Genomic DNA, 19623 nt, shown 5'->3' on the forward strand with positions numbered 1-19623 from the left:
AAACTTAATATTATTGAGCCGCAATACAATCTGTGGCGTATAAGAAACTTTTTGTTCAGCCACCCCAAGTTTCAAGTCGAGACGTGAATTCGATATTAAAAAATGCTCCAGAAGAAATCTTAAATACAATAGTAATTTGACGTTAACGCTAGGGAGAGGATAATAGTCGTACGCCCTGTTTTTGCGGTGTTGTATTTAGTTCGCAAAATCTCCGGGGTCGTTTTGTGTACACTGGTTTCTGAGCACAGCATGTGTCTGTCAGTACGGCGGGAATGAATGCTAGCCGAGATTCAAATTATACACTCGATTTGGTTAGTTGAGGGAAGTATGAATTATTGCCTCCGCGTAACCGAAGTGAAATCGGCCATTTTGTAAGGTTTACAAAGCTTTAATTCGCTGCCAATTTTTTGGTATTATAACGTGTCATTGTATTCGTAAGCGATTAGGTTGTATAATTAATTTATTATATTTAAATATTCTTTAAAGTAATTAAAATATTATTATGAATATACTACATACAATGAAATTATAACGGATTTAATTACAGTTTTATGCATATTTTACTCGGTAAAAGTTTTTCTTATAACAAGATGGACATACATAAAGACAAAACATTAAACTTAATGTTATGTAGTGAATTATTGAGTTAACTTTAAAGCCGTCTTTAACCTCAAATTTTATAGATCTGCAGTAAAACTGTTAGAAATATCACTGTTACTGTGTTATCTGGGACACGAGTTATAATTTACTTTTAAGGTTAAACTAGACTAGTTTAAACTTACGATTTATTACTTATTTAATAGCTTTAATGATTGTGAGTTTTGAAATCGACAAAAGAAAGATATAAGATAGACATAATTAATTTTAATTATATATAACCCTTGTAATTATATGAAGAAATTCGGCGTTACCTAAATTTATATACTTTTTTTTATATCATAAGGTGGCAAACGAGCGAGCGGCCACCCGAAGTCGCTGAAATAACGAAGCGACCGCTGCCCATAGACATACGCAGTTGCATATGCGTTGTCTACCTTTAATCGACGGAGGAGAGGATTCACAGAAAGAAAATATTTTCCCTTCCTATGCATCCTCTCATCCGGAAAGTCCACTTCCACTTCCCATCATTTCTTTATAAGTAAAAGGGTGGGAAGGGAAAGAGGACTAATATTGGCCTCCGGGATGCACACTCATCAGAGGAAACGCGGAATTGCTTCCACTTGACGCCTGTCTTCTTTGAGGTCGTGGTATTTCACCGGGCGAGCCGGGCCAATTCGTGCGAAGATGTTAAAGTGGGCTCTACCACTGTTAAAATACATTAATTTTACATTATACATATTTACATTATATTAATATACATTTGAGTTGCTTTTTAAAATACATATTGCGAATTTACAACGACATTTCAACAAACCTATTGGATTACATTGATAAGTTATTATTCAATCTGGATTCCGTTTTATCCATTTCAAATGGATTCAATCTAAAGCGTGTCTAAGCCAAGGCTCACGCGGATACCGTTATAACTATCAAATGCACGAAGTCGTAGTATACGTCGTCAGCTTAGCTAATCGCCAAAAACGACTGCAATTTGTACTATTTATTGCAATGAAATTTCAACTTTAATGTTATAGGAATAAGTGTTATATTGTCTCGTTTTATATATTAATACATTATTGATGTATTTAGAGTTTTGTTATTTATAAGTCTACGTTAATTAAGTTACCCGATTTGGTTATGGAATTTCATTGGTGTTTCTGACATGTTTTTACTCTATGCCTACATATTTCCATCTTACTAATATTATAAATGCGAATGTTTGAATGAACGGATGGATGTTTGAATCTCGAAAACGGCTACATGGAACTTTTTATTTTATTTTATGACCTGGTAACATAAACCTTTAGGTCATATCTTATTTGGACACTGATAGCTTTTATTGCTACATGGAACTCGATAAAATTTAACATAGAGCACAATCTATAAGAACACAGGCTAATAATTCCACGCGGACGGAGTTGCGTGTGACAACTAGTCTTTTAATCCCACAGAGTATGTAACTTGTTGATATAATTCACAACTATATTACTTTAGCTTTTTTTAGTTAGTAAAGGAATCTTACCTTCTATCGGAATCGTCTACGTCCTATAAATGAACACATTTAGAATGTGCTCTATATTCCAAATATGTCAAATTTGTTTGCGAAATCTCTGATATGCTGACTTTATTTCTAATATCTTGTACACGAACATTCCTCGTACCTAACGGTTGTGGGAATTGTACAGAGTCGTGACAAATCGACACACTGTCAGCGCACGATGACAGATTACAATGGCCGCCCATTGGTGGCACGACTCAGCAAAAAGCGCGCCAAAGTAAATGTCATCTGTCAAAATTACCCGCGCTATTTGTATTGTTGCATGTTTTATAGTGTTAATCATATTATAAAGAAAATAATCCAAAATATTCAAAGCTAATGGTAAAAATAATTGTCATTTAATCTGTGTCATGAAAATACACTAAAAAATGACAACAATTTCATTTAATTAAATTCGAAAATGAATACAAAAATTCTATAATTGCTTTCCTGTTTTTTCAATCGTAGATATAATATAAATTCTATTTATATCTCATTGTATTTTTTTGTTACTGTAATTTATTAAATATAGCAAAAATAAGTGTTAAATAACCGCACTAACATTTTATTACACTTACGACTTATCTAGAAAAGATAAGAAACCAAGTTGTGATCATACGATATAAAGTTCAAGGAAGCCTTCACAAAGTGTCTTATCTTGCTTTATAACATCTATTAATAACTAAGTTAACATTAAACTTACGTGCTTAAGCTTACATAACTATGTTTAGTTATACGTAGACATAAATTTCACCGATTTTAAAATTACCTTTGAACATAGAAATATATTTTTAATATTTTGTTTACAGGTACAAAATGCTGAAGTGGGCAGTATACAAAAAGAATCAGGATGGTCAAACGATTATTCCGCAAACAGAAGTCAAAAATCCTAATTCAAATGAACGTTTCAATGAAAGGGCTCGTAGATCATTAGATGCTCAAGTGGTGAAGAAATGTAAGAAACCAAGTCGTTATCAAAGAAGATCTATGGGAGCAACTGGCAGAAAAAATACCAATAAATGTATAGACAAAGAAAACATAAATTGTATTGGCAATACTCCTAATTACTATAAACCAGGCTTTATTAAGAATACCGAAAATATTGCCTTGAAAGATGTTAGCAACATAACACCTACCTCTGTCACCCCAGTAAAGAAATTTGATCAAATCAAATTTTATGAGGATAACCAAAAAGATGAACTATTCCCTGAATTGCCACCGACTCCTCCGTCATACAGCAGAAGAGTTAGAGAAGCAAAGAAGAGGAAATTAGAAATGAGTAGCTTGAACAATAGCGAAACTTTTACAAGAAACCTTAGCGCTTATAAATCTGAAAGAAGAATTAATAATATTGATAGAAGTCTCTTATGTTCACAAAGACTAAGTCATAGCATCTCGGAGCCATCTTTAAACAATCTCACGGACAGACTTAGTGCGACAACGGCCAGTAGTAGAAACTCTCTCAATTTAGAAAAGTATTCAAGTAAAAATAAACATGTATGTACAACTAAATCAATGAATCATGATATAGTTGAAATAGAATACGATGAAAATCTAGTTATAAACTGTTTAGAAAAGCCATTAGTCGTCGATAAACATGAAATAGAAAAATCTACATTACCTATCTTTGGTCACAACATATTTATGGACAATCCTGTATATTTAAAAAAGAATGAAGATATGCCAATTAGTATAAGACCTTTGAAAAGAACTAGGAAAAAATCAAATGACTTTGAAAGTTCTTTTAAATCTCCATGTATGGATAAAAAGGATACACATGCTCTTGTTAGAGATGGATGTTCGCCAATATCAATGACACCGTTGTCTTTAAAATTAGAAGCACTAAGATTTAGTGCAATGAGTACACATGAAATAAATCTAACTAAAAAGGCAACTCCTGTAAGCGAGGTAACTCAATACTTTCCCAAAATTGAAAACCCTTTCAACTTAATCTTAAAAGATGAAGAAACCTCCACAGAAATGGAAAATAAATTTATATTAGGAAAAGATTCTTTGACAAATGCATCTGAGTCTACAGTATCGACTACTCAAATGGGTGATGTAACACTTGAAAGAATGATAGAAGACATTATCAAAAGTACAAAGATTGTCAAATCTAAACGAAGAATATTAAAAAATATTCCCGATCCAAAGTTGACTGTGGAAGAAGAAAAACCTCCTTTAGACACTGTCAAAGATTTATTTGTACGACCACAAACAGAACATAAATCAAATTTAATTAAAGAGGCTAAATACGTAAATTTATCACGAGAAAGTTCGGTATCGCCTAAAAATAGTCCAACAAAGAAGATGTTGCCTGTTCATAAAGTCAATGATAAATTACTAAAAAACGTACCGATAGGTTGTTTTCTATTAGACGATGGAGATGGGTATAACGAAAGAGAAGTTCGTACACCTAGCAAACTGAATGATGACATAGAATTAGAACAAAATAGGAATATAAATAAACCCTTACACAGGTCATATTCTTTAAGTGCATGTAGTAGTAGAAGTAATATGCATTACACGCTATCAGAATCTACTCCAGATTTACATACTTCAAATGGGAACGTTCGTTTAAGAAGACAAAGATGTATACGTAAAAAGAAAACTGCAAAAAGCAATGAAAGTCTATGTAAACAGCAAATGGATCCAAACTCCCCTAAACCTTCATTACTACGTACTCTGGAAATGGGCATACCCAGCCCCGTATTAGAATTGCAAAACGTATCGTTATGCGAGCCTCTTAATTCCCCTTTCCTGTTCCAGCCCAACGTATACGATGATGAAAATATACATAATGCATCAATTCTAACAAATGTTTCACACAGCAGTTTAATGTCTTATAAACCGATTCAACAAAATATAAGATCTAGAGAATTATTTGGTTTAACTTTAGAAAATGGTATACCCAGCCCTATAACTCCAGCTGTAGGTGTTAAACGGCAAAGCAATGTTCTCAGTGAAGAAAGGGCTAGTAAAACTAGTAAATTAGACGAAGACATAATCACGAACGATGCGTTAACTCCTGTATTAGAATATAAGTCTACGAGACGATGTCTGACGTATTCTCTAGAGGAAAGTAGTATTAATAGTAGCGAAGAAAAACGAAGAAGCGTAGCTAGTAATCGTTTAGAGCGTAGTACTGATAGATTTCAGACATTAAAAGCAACTATAGATCTAGAAATTAAAACTAGACACGACACAATAGATGTTCACGGTGAGTGGTGACTATCGAACTTCTTTTAACTTTTTTTTATTTTTCTTTTAAAGTAAACATTTATTTTTATTATTTGTTTGTCTTTGCAGTTATTCGATGTCGAGATCTTCAGCGACCAACAGGACAAACGGAAGATATTAATGCTTATGCAAAGGTAATGTTCATAAATAAAGAACATGACACTTTCTATAGCGAAGATGTCATTTTCTATTTTATCAATAACAATTACTGCAAGGCCGATTACTTGGCTAAGGTCACGGGAGTGGATTGGATGCGGGTGGCACGGGACCGAGTATTGAAGCAACCGATGGGGAGGTCTGAGTCCGGCAGTGGACAAACTCCTGATAATGATGATGATGAATTACCTTTTTGGGTTATTAAACATGATATTATTAGACTACTTAAGTAAATTTACAGTATGTTCATGGCATTTTAAAATATATTTTTCATAATTTTACCAGGTTGTCATAACTGATGTGAATGAGAGCCAGTCGCTACCGTCTCAGAGGTCAATATTCCAGCGCACTTCGGTTCTGTATGGGAAACGAGAGCCAGAATTCCAGCGACATCTGAAGCTGCCTCTACCAACTGCTGTGTATGATTATCAGATGCTGCACGTCTCTGTCTGGCATCGAGACAAGAAATACAGGTAAGATATACTGAACAATACTTTTATACTATCATTATTGTTGTCTGGTCTTAAATAGACTATGTTGGTAGTTTTGGTTACCATTGATATTTTCTCGTGTTGTGTTTTCTAGAAGACCGTTTCACAAATATATGCAAAGTTCGGAATTCATAGTTGCAATTTTAGTTATATTTACAAATTTTAAAATTTATTAATGTCCACAAAAGACGAGATACCGCGCTTCTGAATGAATACTGATCGGCTTAAATATTTATTCTAAATCTTATCGGCACTGAATCTAAATCTATTGCAAAGATCACTATCGTAATAGGATCGCAAATCTCATCGGTAGCTGAAAGCACCTATTGAAATCGGTCTAGGTGGCTGGCTACATGAAAAATTTTTCACTCTTCCCCATCGTGTACCGTTCATACATAAGATATCGGGGGTGGAAATGACGCGAGCGTGGGACTGCGCACATCGATCGATGGCAGGGCGGCGCAACCCCGGCCAGTCGACGTCCTAACTCCACGCTGTGAGTGTCCATTTTGCGACCCGGTGTTTTAGAATTACGCATTGAACATAGCTGTGTTGTGTACGATCGTGTTTGTGGATTGTGTGTGCACAACGGATTTATTGTATTTATCGACTCCGGTGTCAATTTGCTGTGGTATAGGAGTAATTTGGGTAAGGGTCCCGGTGCCGGGCGGCTACTGATAGTGTTTGACATGTAATGATTTAAATTTACGATTTCTTTGTTTGATTGCTACTTTATAACTCAAATATTACTAAGTATTATTTAAGTTTTAGTATGTAGTTAAAATATCTTTCATTTTGATTTTAGTTTGAATGATAGATAACGACTTTATGGTTTCCTATCGTGCCTGCATCTTAATATATTAATCAAAATTAAATAAATTAAAATGTTTAAATTGCAATTACACCTTAAATGTAACCATATCAAAAATGTAATATGAAAAAAAATCTGTCCCGTACCATATTTATGAGTAAGCCCACATTTCAGGTCAATATTTGACGAGTATAATTTGATGGAGCCATTACAAATATCAAAGCATTAAGCTTATGCGATAAGATAAATATTATTTTATGACTTTTCTTTGACAATGACGCTTTATACAATAAAATCCTATTAAAACTAAATTATTAATAAGCATCGTAATAAAATTAATGAAAATATTATAATAATTCACAATAGATCTGAAATATAAAGGGTGTTTTAAATGTAAAATTATATTTTTATTAATTGGATCTCCATTCCCATAAGATTAAGGTGGTTTGGATATTCTGCGGAGGGATGATGATGATATAAGCAAAAAAGTAATGAGATTGATTGATGGCTACAAAGGTAGAGAAAGACCAAAAAAATACGCATGGATTGCGTAAAAGATGATATGCGTAGGAAGGTGGTAGATTCAGATATGACGGCTAACAGAGATGTATGGAGGAGTAGTACATACCGTGCCGACCAATAGGTTGATGATGATGATGGTTTCTATAGCCAAAATACCTGTACAAACATATATTGTTACCCTTCTTTTTCCTTGTAATAGACAGAGATATGTATGTTTACCAGTGGCAGTGGAAACTGTTAAGATTGAATCACAAACAATGTCCGAGAGATATGTCATAATGCAACGTCGAAAAGAATTGTAGTGTCATTAGTTGGAGCGCTGGCGAGCGTCCAATTTGCCGAAACCTTGGAGTTTGATATTGTCATGAGTGGCAGATATTCTTTGCTATTATTGCTGTTACTAACCAAGGGAAATGAGGTCAATATAGCCTGTCAAACTATATGACCCGGTGGACACAAGTGAAAAATTACAAAGGTTCATAAGGACAATACAAAAAGAGTCACATGATCCTAGTAGAATGGTAGTTGACGTGTCAATAATTTTCTATGTCTTATTTCCTGACAGATCGAACCGCGATAACAGCGTCTCTACCGGGTCAGATAACTTTGTTAGTCTACAACCTACGAAAAGAGGTTAATTATTTTAATCGACTACATCAATACGTAGACTAATCTACGGCGTAGCATTAGTCTACGTCTTCAGAAAGATTAATCGATACTGGTCGTATAACTTTACATAGAGTAAACTTACGTAGAACTAACAAACTTTAACTTGTAAGACCATAATGGTAGTTTTCAAGTTTCAATTAAGATTTTCTTTTACACAATGGATGTTTTGCAAAGCATTAATTGCACGTTTTATGTCCTAAAATTGTGGAGTTCAATCATCTGCCATTTTCAAATAAATAAGTTAACTTACAAGCCGTTACATACTTCTAGTTTTCTTTTTCTTCTAAAGGTAATCTAGGGTATATGAATTTTCGGAATATAAGTTCTCAATCTAGGCTTTCAATAAATAATTACCTACATACATAGATAATTTTATTCTTTACTTAAACCATCGATGTCTTAGAAGTTTTTTTTTGTTTATAAAAAACACATGTCAGAAAATAAATGCTAACAACTGACAATGTATCGTCTTAATAATTCAGATTTAACGATCTATAGTCGGCTTTCAAATGAAACAAGGGGAGCCGTTCTGAAGGCTAAGTAATAAATAATAGAATAGGGTAAATGATACAGTAATGTCTACCATTTTAAATATTAAAACACTCATATCCGTATGATTTACAGTGGTTTGTGTTATGTTCATTTGTTTAACAAATTAATAAGTACCTAGAAACATAAATGTTCTCTAACCGTGGATTTTCACTGCTGATGAACACAGGTAAAAACATATTTTCATCTCTTTCATTTTCTATGAACCAAACAAGGATAACAATAATTTTCCAGATGAACCAATAATGAATTTTTAAAACACATTTTATTTCATATATCATCAAGGAACAAAATTATGGTATATCGTTTAGGTTAGAAATAAAATTAAAGTTTTGTAATTACAAGAAAATCAATATAGCAAACGTGAGCGTGAGAAAACATCGTCCCAGGCTCGGACAAGTCAAATAGACTTTCCACTCGGCCATTGTTGGCTGACTTCTTAATCAAACACGGTATTTACCTTTGCCTCCGTTCGGTCGTAATATTACAGGATTCATTCGTGCAATACAATTTTTTTATTTATATATACCTAGCAGAGGATCCCTTTGCAGGGATATGTATTTATGTAGTTCGTCTACTTACTTCCTTTTTATATATTCTACTAGAAGTCGCCCGCGAGCTAAAAAAAAAAATAGTAGCCTACATGTTCTTTAGAGTATGTTCTATATCTGTGCCATCTTTCATAAAGATCAGTTGAGCCGTTCCGGAGATACCTTCTAACAAACGTACATCCATCTAAACTTTCGCATTTATAATATTAGTAAGACTAGTCGTTAGTCACGTGCTTTCTTGAGTAACCTTGTCTGTAGATGTCCCAGTTTCCAAGTCCGTCCACATTGGAACAAAATACAATATATCTGGCATAGTGACTGAGTTTCAAAAGATGATGTGACTAGAATTTTTCATAACGTTGGGTAATAATTGAAGAGTTGGACACACTAATGAGCACTCTTCGTAATAAGTCAGATTTTTTTGTTTTCTTTTTTAGAAAACTTAAATGTTGACCTTACATTTTGTTATTTCAGTTTTAAAATAAAGAACATATAAACTATTTCTTTATGAATTTAGAAAGAAAAGCTTATAATTATAACACGCGAAATAAATGGCTTTACTTATAATAATTTGAAAACAATTCAACTCCTTTTAAGTTATTATAGATTCAACGATATACAAAAAAAAATATCTAGACGAGAAACTTATAAAATCTATTTCCATTCAATATTTGCTATTTTACATATTTAATCAAATAATATTTTAAATGAAGAGTCTTAAATCTATGATATTAAATAAAATAATAAAAACGTATAATTACCTAAAACATATTATTGTAAGGAGTCCCTTTAGGCAAGGTTCCGAAGATACTGGCAGCGTTCCCTCTTTGATTAGCTAAATTTATCTTTGCTATTTTAAATATAAAAGTAACCTAAAAAAATAAACTAACCTCAATATTTTATCATAACAAAGATGGCGCTTGTACATTTTTAGAGCACATTTCACTGAAATAGATAAATACAGCACTCAAAATGGAATTACACTATTAATTCGAGAGTATAGGAGCGGTTTACGATCATGACCATTTATGTAGAGTATTTGTGTACAAAACGCGTTTATGAGTGTACATAAAATTACTAACCGGACGAGTGAGAGTCGAGTATTGGGGATGTTTCTATTACGTTCTACTAAATTCTTTCGTGTACAATGACAGTGGTAGAGCCCGCTTTAACATCATCGCACGAATTGGCCCGGCTCGACCGGTGAAATGCCACGACCACACAGAAGACAGGCGTCAAGTGGAAGCAATTCCGCGTTTCGTCTGATGACTGTGTGTCCTGGAGGCCTAATTTAGTCCTGTTTCTTACAATAATAATTTGCTCAGCAATAGTGAGCAAATTACAATTGTGAGCAATAGTAATTTGCTCTTAGAATTCAGCAACAAAATATGTTTTTTTATGCCTCATTTACACGAAAGGCTACATTAAAGATGCATTCTCATGTAAAGCGTACAAGCGAGAATGTCGGTTCATTTCGGTGCTATTGTGTACAACGTGTAGGCGATGTGGCGTACATAGACAACAGTTCTTTGTGCATTATTGTTGGAAATTCAAACGTTTGACTGCGCTTTGGTATTCTTCAGAGTTGAATGTGTATTCTTTTATTTGTTACAAACGTTCACTTTGAAATGATTGTTTGGAATAATCCAATAATATGCAGGAGATAACTTGGATTATAAGTTTAAAGGAAAACAAGTTAGCAAGAAAAAAAGTATGTACGAATGATTGCGCAAAAAAACTTAACGTATAAATCAAAAAGTAATGTTACGTCATTTGTAAATTAAAAAATCCAAAATTCATTAAAAAAAAACAAAATTATCCCTGCATTCATCCTTTACCTGTTTTCAGCACAAAAACATTTCCTTGTTTTCAAAACAATGCATGAACTTAACAGTACAACTTCATTATAATGACGTTGTTTGCATCTATTATGACTGGTAATACCTGCCCGGGAAAAGAGGAAGGGGAGGGGAGGTTCAATTGCCTTGTTGTTATGCGCACTTTCCCCTTTCCATGAATTTCCGTGTAGCCGCTCGCTTAAAACAAATGAACACCTAAAAACTTCTGTGTTTATTTAAATGAACAGCTAATTTTCTTCTTAAAGATGTACGCATTTTATATAAGGAATTATACATTTTTTGTATGAGTAAGAGACATCAAAATAAGGTAGATATTTCTATCGAAAAACGTGAATTAATTAAAAGAATGACGTACAAAAATCTGTCCATATATTTGTCTTTACTTAAGAACTAAGACAAAGACCGTTGACCCGGTGTCGGTTGATTAAGCAAGTGTTCAGAAGTGTGCCATATAAGACGCACCCTTCGTCACGGCGCGCCCTCCACTAACAACCCGCAAATGTCAAGAATCCTACACCTACATGACAACAACCGAGTAACTTTATTTACAGAAACATGCAACCTTTATAAATAAAATATCTTACTGGTAGTATAATACGAATGTTTGAATGTATGGATAGATCTATGCATCTCCAGAACGACTGCATGGAACTAGATGAAATTTGACAAAGATGTAAAACATAGCCTGAAATAACACATACGCTACCAATTAAGTTTTTTTTTTCTCTCTCTCTCTCTCTCAAGGTTCCTCTCCATTTAATGGAGGTTGCCATCAGCTCAGTGAACTTTCGCCGATCTTGTGCCAAGTGAAATAAATGTTCCACGCTGGTAACATTCGTCCATTCCTTGATATTTCGCAACCACGATTTCTTTCTTCGTCCAGCGCGTCTTTTGCCTGCGATTTTTTTTTCAATTTAAGGAAATCTAGAAAGAAATTTTTTAACAAAAATCATAGGTTAGATTTACAATAGATTCGTCTAAAATACCACACGAATTAAATCACAAAAAAACCCTACGAAATGTTTCGTTAAGCTCACGTAAACGTCAAGTAAAAGTTGTAGTAAAAATATATGAGTCGTACTAATTTTACATCCACTAAATATGGCGTATTAAATAGAAATTGAATAAAGAGCTGCGAGAGATATCATTAGAAAAACATGCCAATAGAATAGTACGTCCTCATTAGTAAAGCAAGACAGACAGATTAATGTCGTATAGTTTTGTTCCTTAGGGATATATACGACATACTTTTGTTATCTACAACGAGGTGTATTTTATTTACTTCGTTATAATAAAATACCCAAGTAATTAATTAAAAAAAAATCGAGATATTAATCCTATTAACTTTCCCTAATATTGGCCTTTCTTCTATTTAAGACTAGCTGTAGCTCGCGACTCCGTCCGCACGGAATTAAAAAAAAATAGTAGCCTGTGTTCTTCCAGACTATGTTCTATATCTATGCCAAATTTCATCGCTATCAGTTCATCAGTTTAGGAGATACATTCAAACATCCATCTACCTAAAAATTTGCATTTATAATATTAGTAAGATTATCACGCCCAAACAATCTCTTCTATATTTTTATATTCATACTAGCTGTGGCCCGCGACTCCGTCCGCGTGTTTGTCTAAAAAATAAAAAATAAAAATTTAAGGGTGGACTACCCTTAACATTTAGGGGGATGAAAAATAGATCTTGTCCGATTCTCAGACCTACTCAATATGCTCACAAAATTTCATGAGAATCGGTCAAACCGTTTCGGAGGAGTATGGGAACGAAAATTGTGACACGAGAATTTTATAGATGATAGCGGACCCGACAGACGTTGTCCTGTCTACACGTCTTTAATTTGAATAAATTAATATGAAGTTAATATTTGATGAAAATTGTGAATCTAAACCATTCCTAGATCCCCTTGAACACACAAAAAATTTCATCAAAATCGGTCCAGTCGTTTGAGAGAAGTTCAGTGACATACACACTCACAGAAGAATTATATATATATATATATATATATTATATTATATGTAACATGTATATATTTAATGTAACAGTATAAGAATTACGAGATGTAATGACATGTTATAGAGGTACAAATTAGATTGCTGGACCTTTTTTAATCTATATTCAATTAGTAAATTACATCTGAAGTAGAAAAGTCTGGATAACTTGAAAGAAATATTTTCCTACATATATTCGTATATTATGTAATACATTAAGTATATTGGTTGGGAAATGACGTTGTTAGGAAAGAACGATCAAATAGAACCGACCGCAATATATCTGTATTATATTTTATGTTTTATTTCAGTCTTAGTTGAAGTTGTATTTTCTTATGATAGATTCTAACAAACACAATGTTATTATTATCAAAGTAAGCATTCATAGAAGCAGTTTAGTTTGGTAATATTTTGAATAGTCGCGTGTTTTTCAACCATTTGTAATTTAAAGTCGCCTTTCGGTCAAGCAAACAAACTCGAATACATGACATGGAAACTCAGTCTCGGTCAAGGGAATTGGAAATAATATATTGAATTAAGAAAATATAAATTTATTTGTAATATAATCGTTAATACGATTTCTCGTACATTAAATTATATATTAGCAAAGATGTTTGTTAACATTTTTTTGACTTAAAAATTTTTTTTTTTAATTTTTTTTTTAATTTTTTTAGTAAAAAAATTTTCAAAGATATTTTGATTGTCATCAAGTTATATTTTATATCAAGATATTTTCCATTTTAACAGATTTGTATAGTGTTAAATTTATATTTTATCCCAACTCTTATTAAAAAATCAAAAGATTACATCACTATTGAAAAAAATATATAAACAAGTAATTGTGTTTTGAATAAACTAATTAATATTTTCAAACGTTTTCGACTTTATTCAGCCTATTCATTAGCTTTGTCTTTTAAAAAAAAAGCTCAAGACAGTTCAGTGATATTTTAATTTTCCATCGCCTTTGTTCTTTATTCATTTGTTGGAAAAAACCTCTATGTACTGTCGTGATCAAAAAGCTTTTATAAAAAAAATTATGTAAGATCAGTATCATCTACTTAAGCATAGCTTTATGTATATTTATTTGTTCTTGAAGAATTACATTTACTAGTTTAAATTTACTTCTCTTTGACCTAGACACATCGAAAACACTTATTGTATCGATGTAAAAAAACAACAAAACGGTTTATTTTAATTTAAACCAGTGGTTCCCAAACTTATTTTGTCTACTGCCCACTTTGAGAATAAATATTTTTTTAGTGCCCCCATATTTTCACATATTTAAAAACCACTATAACTTCAAATTAAATTAATTAATTATTGTGACCTTAATATGTATAGTAAAAGAGAATTCTAAACGAAACTTTTACTATTACCCGCAACGTGAGACCTGCAGCGCCCACAAGGGGGCGTTATTGCCCACTTTGGGAAAGACTGATTTAAACGGTTATATACAAGTAACAAAAACCTACAATTTTTCAGTAAACACCAATTAAGATAAACTATTAACTTAACACTGAGAAAGAGAGATATAGACGATGTCTTTTGTCTCGCAAACTGTTGCCGGATTGAGTCAGACGAAGCGTGAGGAGCCAGTACCTCGTCAGCATTGCTCCCATCAACACGCACATCGCCACTTCGAGCTTTGCAGGAAGAATAGCTTACCCGAACGAGACCCACCCGAACCTAGGACCAGAAAGAACAGCCTGCCTGCAGATATCCTCGATAGACTGACAGAGACTTCGTCAACGACATCTATTTATGAAGAGTGACAACTATCGCCGTAAGTCAATAATCGGTGTCCCCCCTGTCACTCTTTAGTCGCATGGAACCGCACAAGAGGGACAGGCTTCGTGGAACAGGCCCCTTGCATGCTTAGAAGCTTGTGTGAACCACCTTAGGGATGGAAGTTGCACGAAAATGTATAGATGTCTTGTATACAATATTGTGTTTATGTTTACTGTTATACATAATTATGTATATATTTCAGGATGGTATACAAACAAGAAAAAGTAGAAATACAAATTTTGATGTAATGATTATTTTTATTTATACGACTAACTTAACTTGTTTACTGCAAATGAGTTTGCATTTATAGCGCAATAAATTAAAGGCAAAAAATTTAATTAGTGAGTTTTTAAAATTAACCGTCTATTCGTTTATAGCAATATAATTATCTATAATTGGCCTAGTACTAGGTTCAAATAAGGATTTGTGCTAGATTAACATTATGCTAAACGTTATTTAAAGATTATAAACATAAATAATAAATACGTTAATTAAACGTTAGATTTAAATTGCTAATAAATACTTTTTATCATTAAATATAACTGGCAATCGATTCGCACTATACTATAAAAAAAAACTTGCTACTAGTAACCAACAATATATTTTTAAAGCAATTTTTCTTGGCTCATTTTTAATATAGCGGTTGTAAATGTTAACTCGTTGTGGCGCGGGTCACGCGAACTTTTTCTTCAAGTGTAAAGAATACTAAATAACGCCGACATGCAATCATACGCCCCTCATGATTAAATAACTATTGTGTTATACTGACCTCTAGGATCGGCAGTAAGACGTTATATTTTGTGCGTATTCGATTACCGCCATTATGACGCTGATGATTGTTTGTAGCTGTGGTGTTGATTGGAACTAAAAATATAGACAGAGGTAAGTCACGTAATATCTACAGATGCGTTTCGGAAAGCGAATCGGAACGAAACAACGCTGTAATTTCAAAGCTATTGCCCATCCATATAAAGGGATCAGTGTGTTCATGGCAATAATTAGATGGTTATATTAATGAATACTCATTGGTTTACGTTGTTTGAAGTTTAGAAAAAGGTTGTAAACCTTATCCTATAGTGATTCCGATTCGCGGAAATATTAACAAGACAAAGGTTGTGAATGCAAAAGTGTTAAAAAATTCTATTTATGAATATTTAACAATGAGGAAACTTGCGCTTAACCACCGTCCGAACAGTTTGTTAATCGGAGTTGGAGAGGAGTAACGTGGTGGTAAGTCTAAATGACGCAAGCTAGTTTAGTAAGAGTCTATTCAATCCCCTCTTTGGGCTCCCAGGTCAGTTAAAATTAGTTTCACAAACATATATTGTAGGATAAGGCAAATGTCGTCAACTTTACAATGCTGTTTTAGGTCTGTGAATCAACAATAATTAAATATTTAAATTGACCCGAATATTAGGAATGTATCACAAAAGTATAAGCTATCGTTTCACGGTCACCTAATGAGCTACAAATCTATTTACCTATATCTTATAGCACAAATTCATGGTGCATTAAGAAAATTCATTGCGGATATTTTCTACAACTCATCGTCTTACTATCAAACCATTCTCTATATATTTATCCAAGCTTTCGCCAAATCATGTTCACTAAATCAAAATTGATGGCGTGAAAGTCAATTATTTGGTACATTATTCTTGACTGTTAAAACCTTGTTTTGCTAAATACTAATAACTAGCATAAGGTATTAGCTTTAATATGAGGTATATGTGCTAAATAGAGTACGGACCAAGAGTCTGTAGGTGTCGTTTCTTGTATAAAAAACCTTATTTTAAGTAATCTTTAAAAATTAAATAAACTGTTACTTGGTTTATTAGGAAACTATAAAAATATCTTAAGTAGTCATTATTTTAAGTTCCTGGAACAAAACTCTATGAAAGAATTAAATTTAACTTATATCATGCCTTGGAATTAGGTGGCATTCACATGGCATTAGGGTTCCAACATTTAAATTATTTTATACTGCAAACAAGACTACAAAGAAAACCTATACCATTATATACCTACATAACATTGTAGACTTAATCTTATTTTGATTCAGAGTTTGGAATTTACGAGTAATATTTCAACAAGAACCGTCTATGTTTTATCGGTATTGAACGAAGGGAAGCTTTCTCAGATCTCACAAGGAGATTAAGCACGTTCTTTATGTACCTTTCATACTTATCCGTGAAGAATATTGATTTTATAAATAGCTTAGAATTATAATATTTTACTTTTTTAACATTTACCGTTCGGTGCTCCGTTCACCGCATCTTAGTACTCGCTTACTCTGTCTGGTGGTCGAGTAATTTAGTAGGCGCGAGCAATGCTGCCCTGATAAAAGTTAACCTTGTATAATTCCACATAAATTGTCTTCTAGTACTATATTCTGTGGTTGCTAGGCAACTGAAACCGAGGCTTACCGAACCAGTTGTAACCTGTCGACTCAAAACGCTAACAGACGTGTCCATGGATAAAATTGCCTATTAACTGGTTTCAACATCCCGACACAATTTGGAACAGTGGACGTCTTCAAATTTATCTTGATGATGATATGAGAACATTTCTTTTTCTTGTTACAGGCGGAGCGAGTTTCTAGGATGCGTCTCGTTCCCGCTAAAAGATGCAATTAAGAGTGACATCAACGGCACATACTTCCTGCAGTCGGGGCGGCAAGGCGCGCCTGACAGATGCGCTAGGGACCGCGTGACCGACGATCGTCGCAACATGGCTACCGATAATACAGAGACAAGCACCAGTGAAGGCGCTAAAGATAACCAAGAAAAAGGTAAGCCTAGCTGAAATAATCCATAATAGTTATTCATTTCTTAAGTCTTCAGATTATAGAATACCAGAAATTCATGCATCCGCAGCAAAACCGTAACAACGTGGCTTATAGACAGACAGCCGTTTTGGCCATAAAGTTCTGGAATTGTGGCCATTTACAAAATTCTTTGAATTTTGGCTAATAATAACTAGATAGGTTATATATAACTGTTCTATCTTCCAGCAGTTGCAGCGAATGGTCCTGCATCAGCGTCCGGCAGTCAAGCGCAGGCAGTAGCCGCGGCTCTGCAAAGAGAGGCAGACGAGCACCTCTTCCTGAGATACCTCGAACTTGACCCACCTGAAGACCCGGCAGCGCCGCGAAGAGCGCAAAGGAACGGGAGGACTCCATTCACAACCACAAGGAAGTAAGTATAACAATGATAAAAGTAAAAACTATAAATGTAAATGATCCTCGACCTATTTAGAAATGTAAAGGACTATTTAAAATAATTAAATAGAAAACTTAATTCCTTTAGTACAAGTATTTACTATTGAAGAAACAATGCAATATTAACGAGTTTTAATGATTTCATTGAAAAATTTTGTTCAAAAGTTGGCGTGGTAGCTCTAGAAATGTCCGTCGTGTGCGTCAAAATTTCGAATTCAGTCTGCTTTAATATTGAGTTATATCTTTCCAGATTGGTCCGCGGCACAGGTGGTGGGTTTGGTTTCACTGTTGTGTGGACAAGACCACCTCGAGTGGAGCGCGTAGCGGCAGGTGGCGCTGCGGAGCGTGCTGGCCTCCGCGCCGGAGACTACATCGTCTTCGTTGGCAACAAAAACGTCGTTACTACTAATGAGGAGGACGTACGAAACCTTGTCAAGTGAGTACTCACATCCTTACTCTCCAAGTGTTATAAATACTTCTACATTTATGAGTTGCTGATAGTTGTCTAAATGAAACGACCTAATTTGTAGTTTCTAAATAAATTTACAAAGCTATTCCGATTTATTCCAGATCAGCGGGTCAAACGTTAACACTTGAAACGTTCAGAAGAGTACCACAGAATGGCGTGGGAATCCGACGACTGGCTCAAGTGTCGGCACCGCCGCCGGAATCAACGCCGCCCCCTCCCCGCTCGCCTCGCGCTGTGGCAATGACGTCCCCCGCGCCCGCACGACCACCTACCGCTTGCTCATCTACCAGCCAGTCACTCGACAGACGCAAATTGCACCTGCCTCAAGTCACCTTCTCCAAGGAGGTCGGTAATGGTATTATTGTTTGAGATGCAATGTTCTTCATGCTGTACATCTTCAAGGATCTTGAGTTCACTGTAATGACAGGTCTACGTATCTCAAATTTTCCATATTACATGTCAACTCACTTCACTGCGAATTATTCTGCGGGCGGTTCGGTCTTCGTTCAGTAGTCGTTAGTCATAATAAAAAAGATTTCAATTTGCCTTTTTATCTTAAACTATTTTAGGGTGTTCAAAACCCTGCGAGTTTGTATCTTTTTTGTATGTACCACTTAGCATTTACAACGTTTACATGTATACTTTTTATGTATGAACTTTTGGACTATTGAATTTAATGTTTCGAATTTGAATTCGTGCTAGTCATGTGTAGAAAATTTCAAATTAATTCTTTTTTAGAAATCAAAATTTAATGTGGTGCTAGACTATTCTTAGTAGATTTCTTTATTAATTTAAATCTAGGATATAATGGTTTTTGTGTGCACATTTTGTTTTAGTTTTAATTAAGTTCTGTTTTGTACAGTTTTAGGGTACTATGTTATTTATTTTTAAGTTCATGTTATAGACTTCGTAATACATTCCATTACGTATAGATTTGTTTATATATTTTTTTAATTTTTTAATGTACAGTTACTTTTAATTTAAGTATATAAGGTTTTATCAAATTATTCGCAAATGGGGAATTGTTACGTTTAAGAAAAACTCTCTTTTGTTATTTTTTTTGTTACTTTTTCATTTGTCACATACAGCGTGTTTTATTTTGTGAATATATTTTTTTTCTAATATTTTTTTCATTTTAGTTTTAGTTTTGTGTTGCTGTATAG

At 33.8% G+C, this 19623-nt stretch overlaps 1 protein-coding gene across 1 annotated transcript in view; it reads left to right on the forward strand.

Moving 5' to 3' along the window:
* PsGEF (Protostome-specific GEF) overlaps nt 1-19623 on the forward strand; it is a 36869-nt gene that overhangs the window by 10942 nt on the left and 6304 nt on the right. The window contains exons 2-8 of the mRNA XM_013310988.1: nt 2947-5357; nt 5447-5511; nt 5819-6006; nt 17357-17562; nt 17785-17968; nt 18242-18427; nt 18562-18805. Coding sequence (XP_013166442.1) covers nt 2954-5357; nt 5447-5511; nt 5819-6006; nt 17357-17562; nt 17785-17968; nt 18242-18427; nt 18562-18805 — 3477 coding nt within the window. The 5' untranslated portion in view covers nt 2947-2953. The remainder of the gene's footprint in view (nt 1-2946; nt 5358-5446; nt 5512-5818; nt 6007-17356; nt 17563-17784; nt 17969-18241; nt 18428-18561; nt 18806-19623) is intronic.

Source organism: Papilio xuthus, unplaced genomic scaffold, assembly GCF_000836235.2.
Source record: "Papilio xuthus unplaced genomic scaffold, Pxut_1.1 DF827680.1, whole genome shotgun sequence".
NCBI lineage: Eukaryota > Metazoa > Arthropoda > Insecta > Lepidoptera > Papilionidae > Papilio > Papilio xuthus.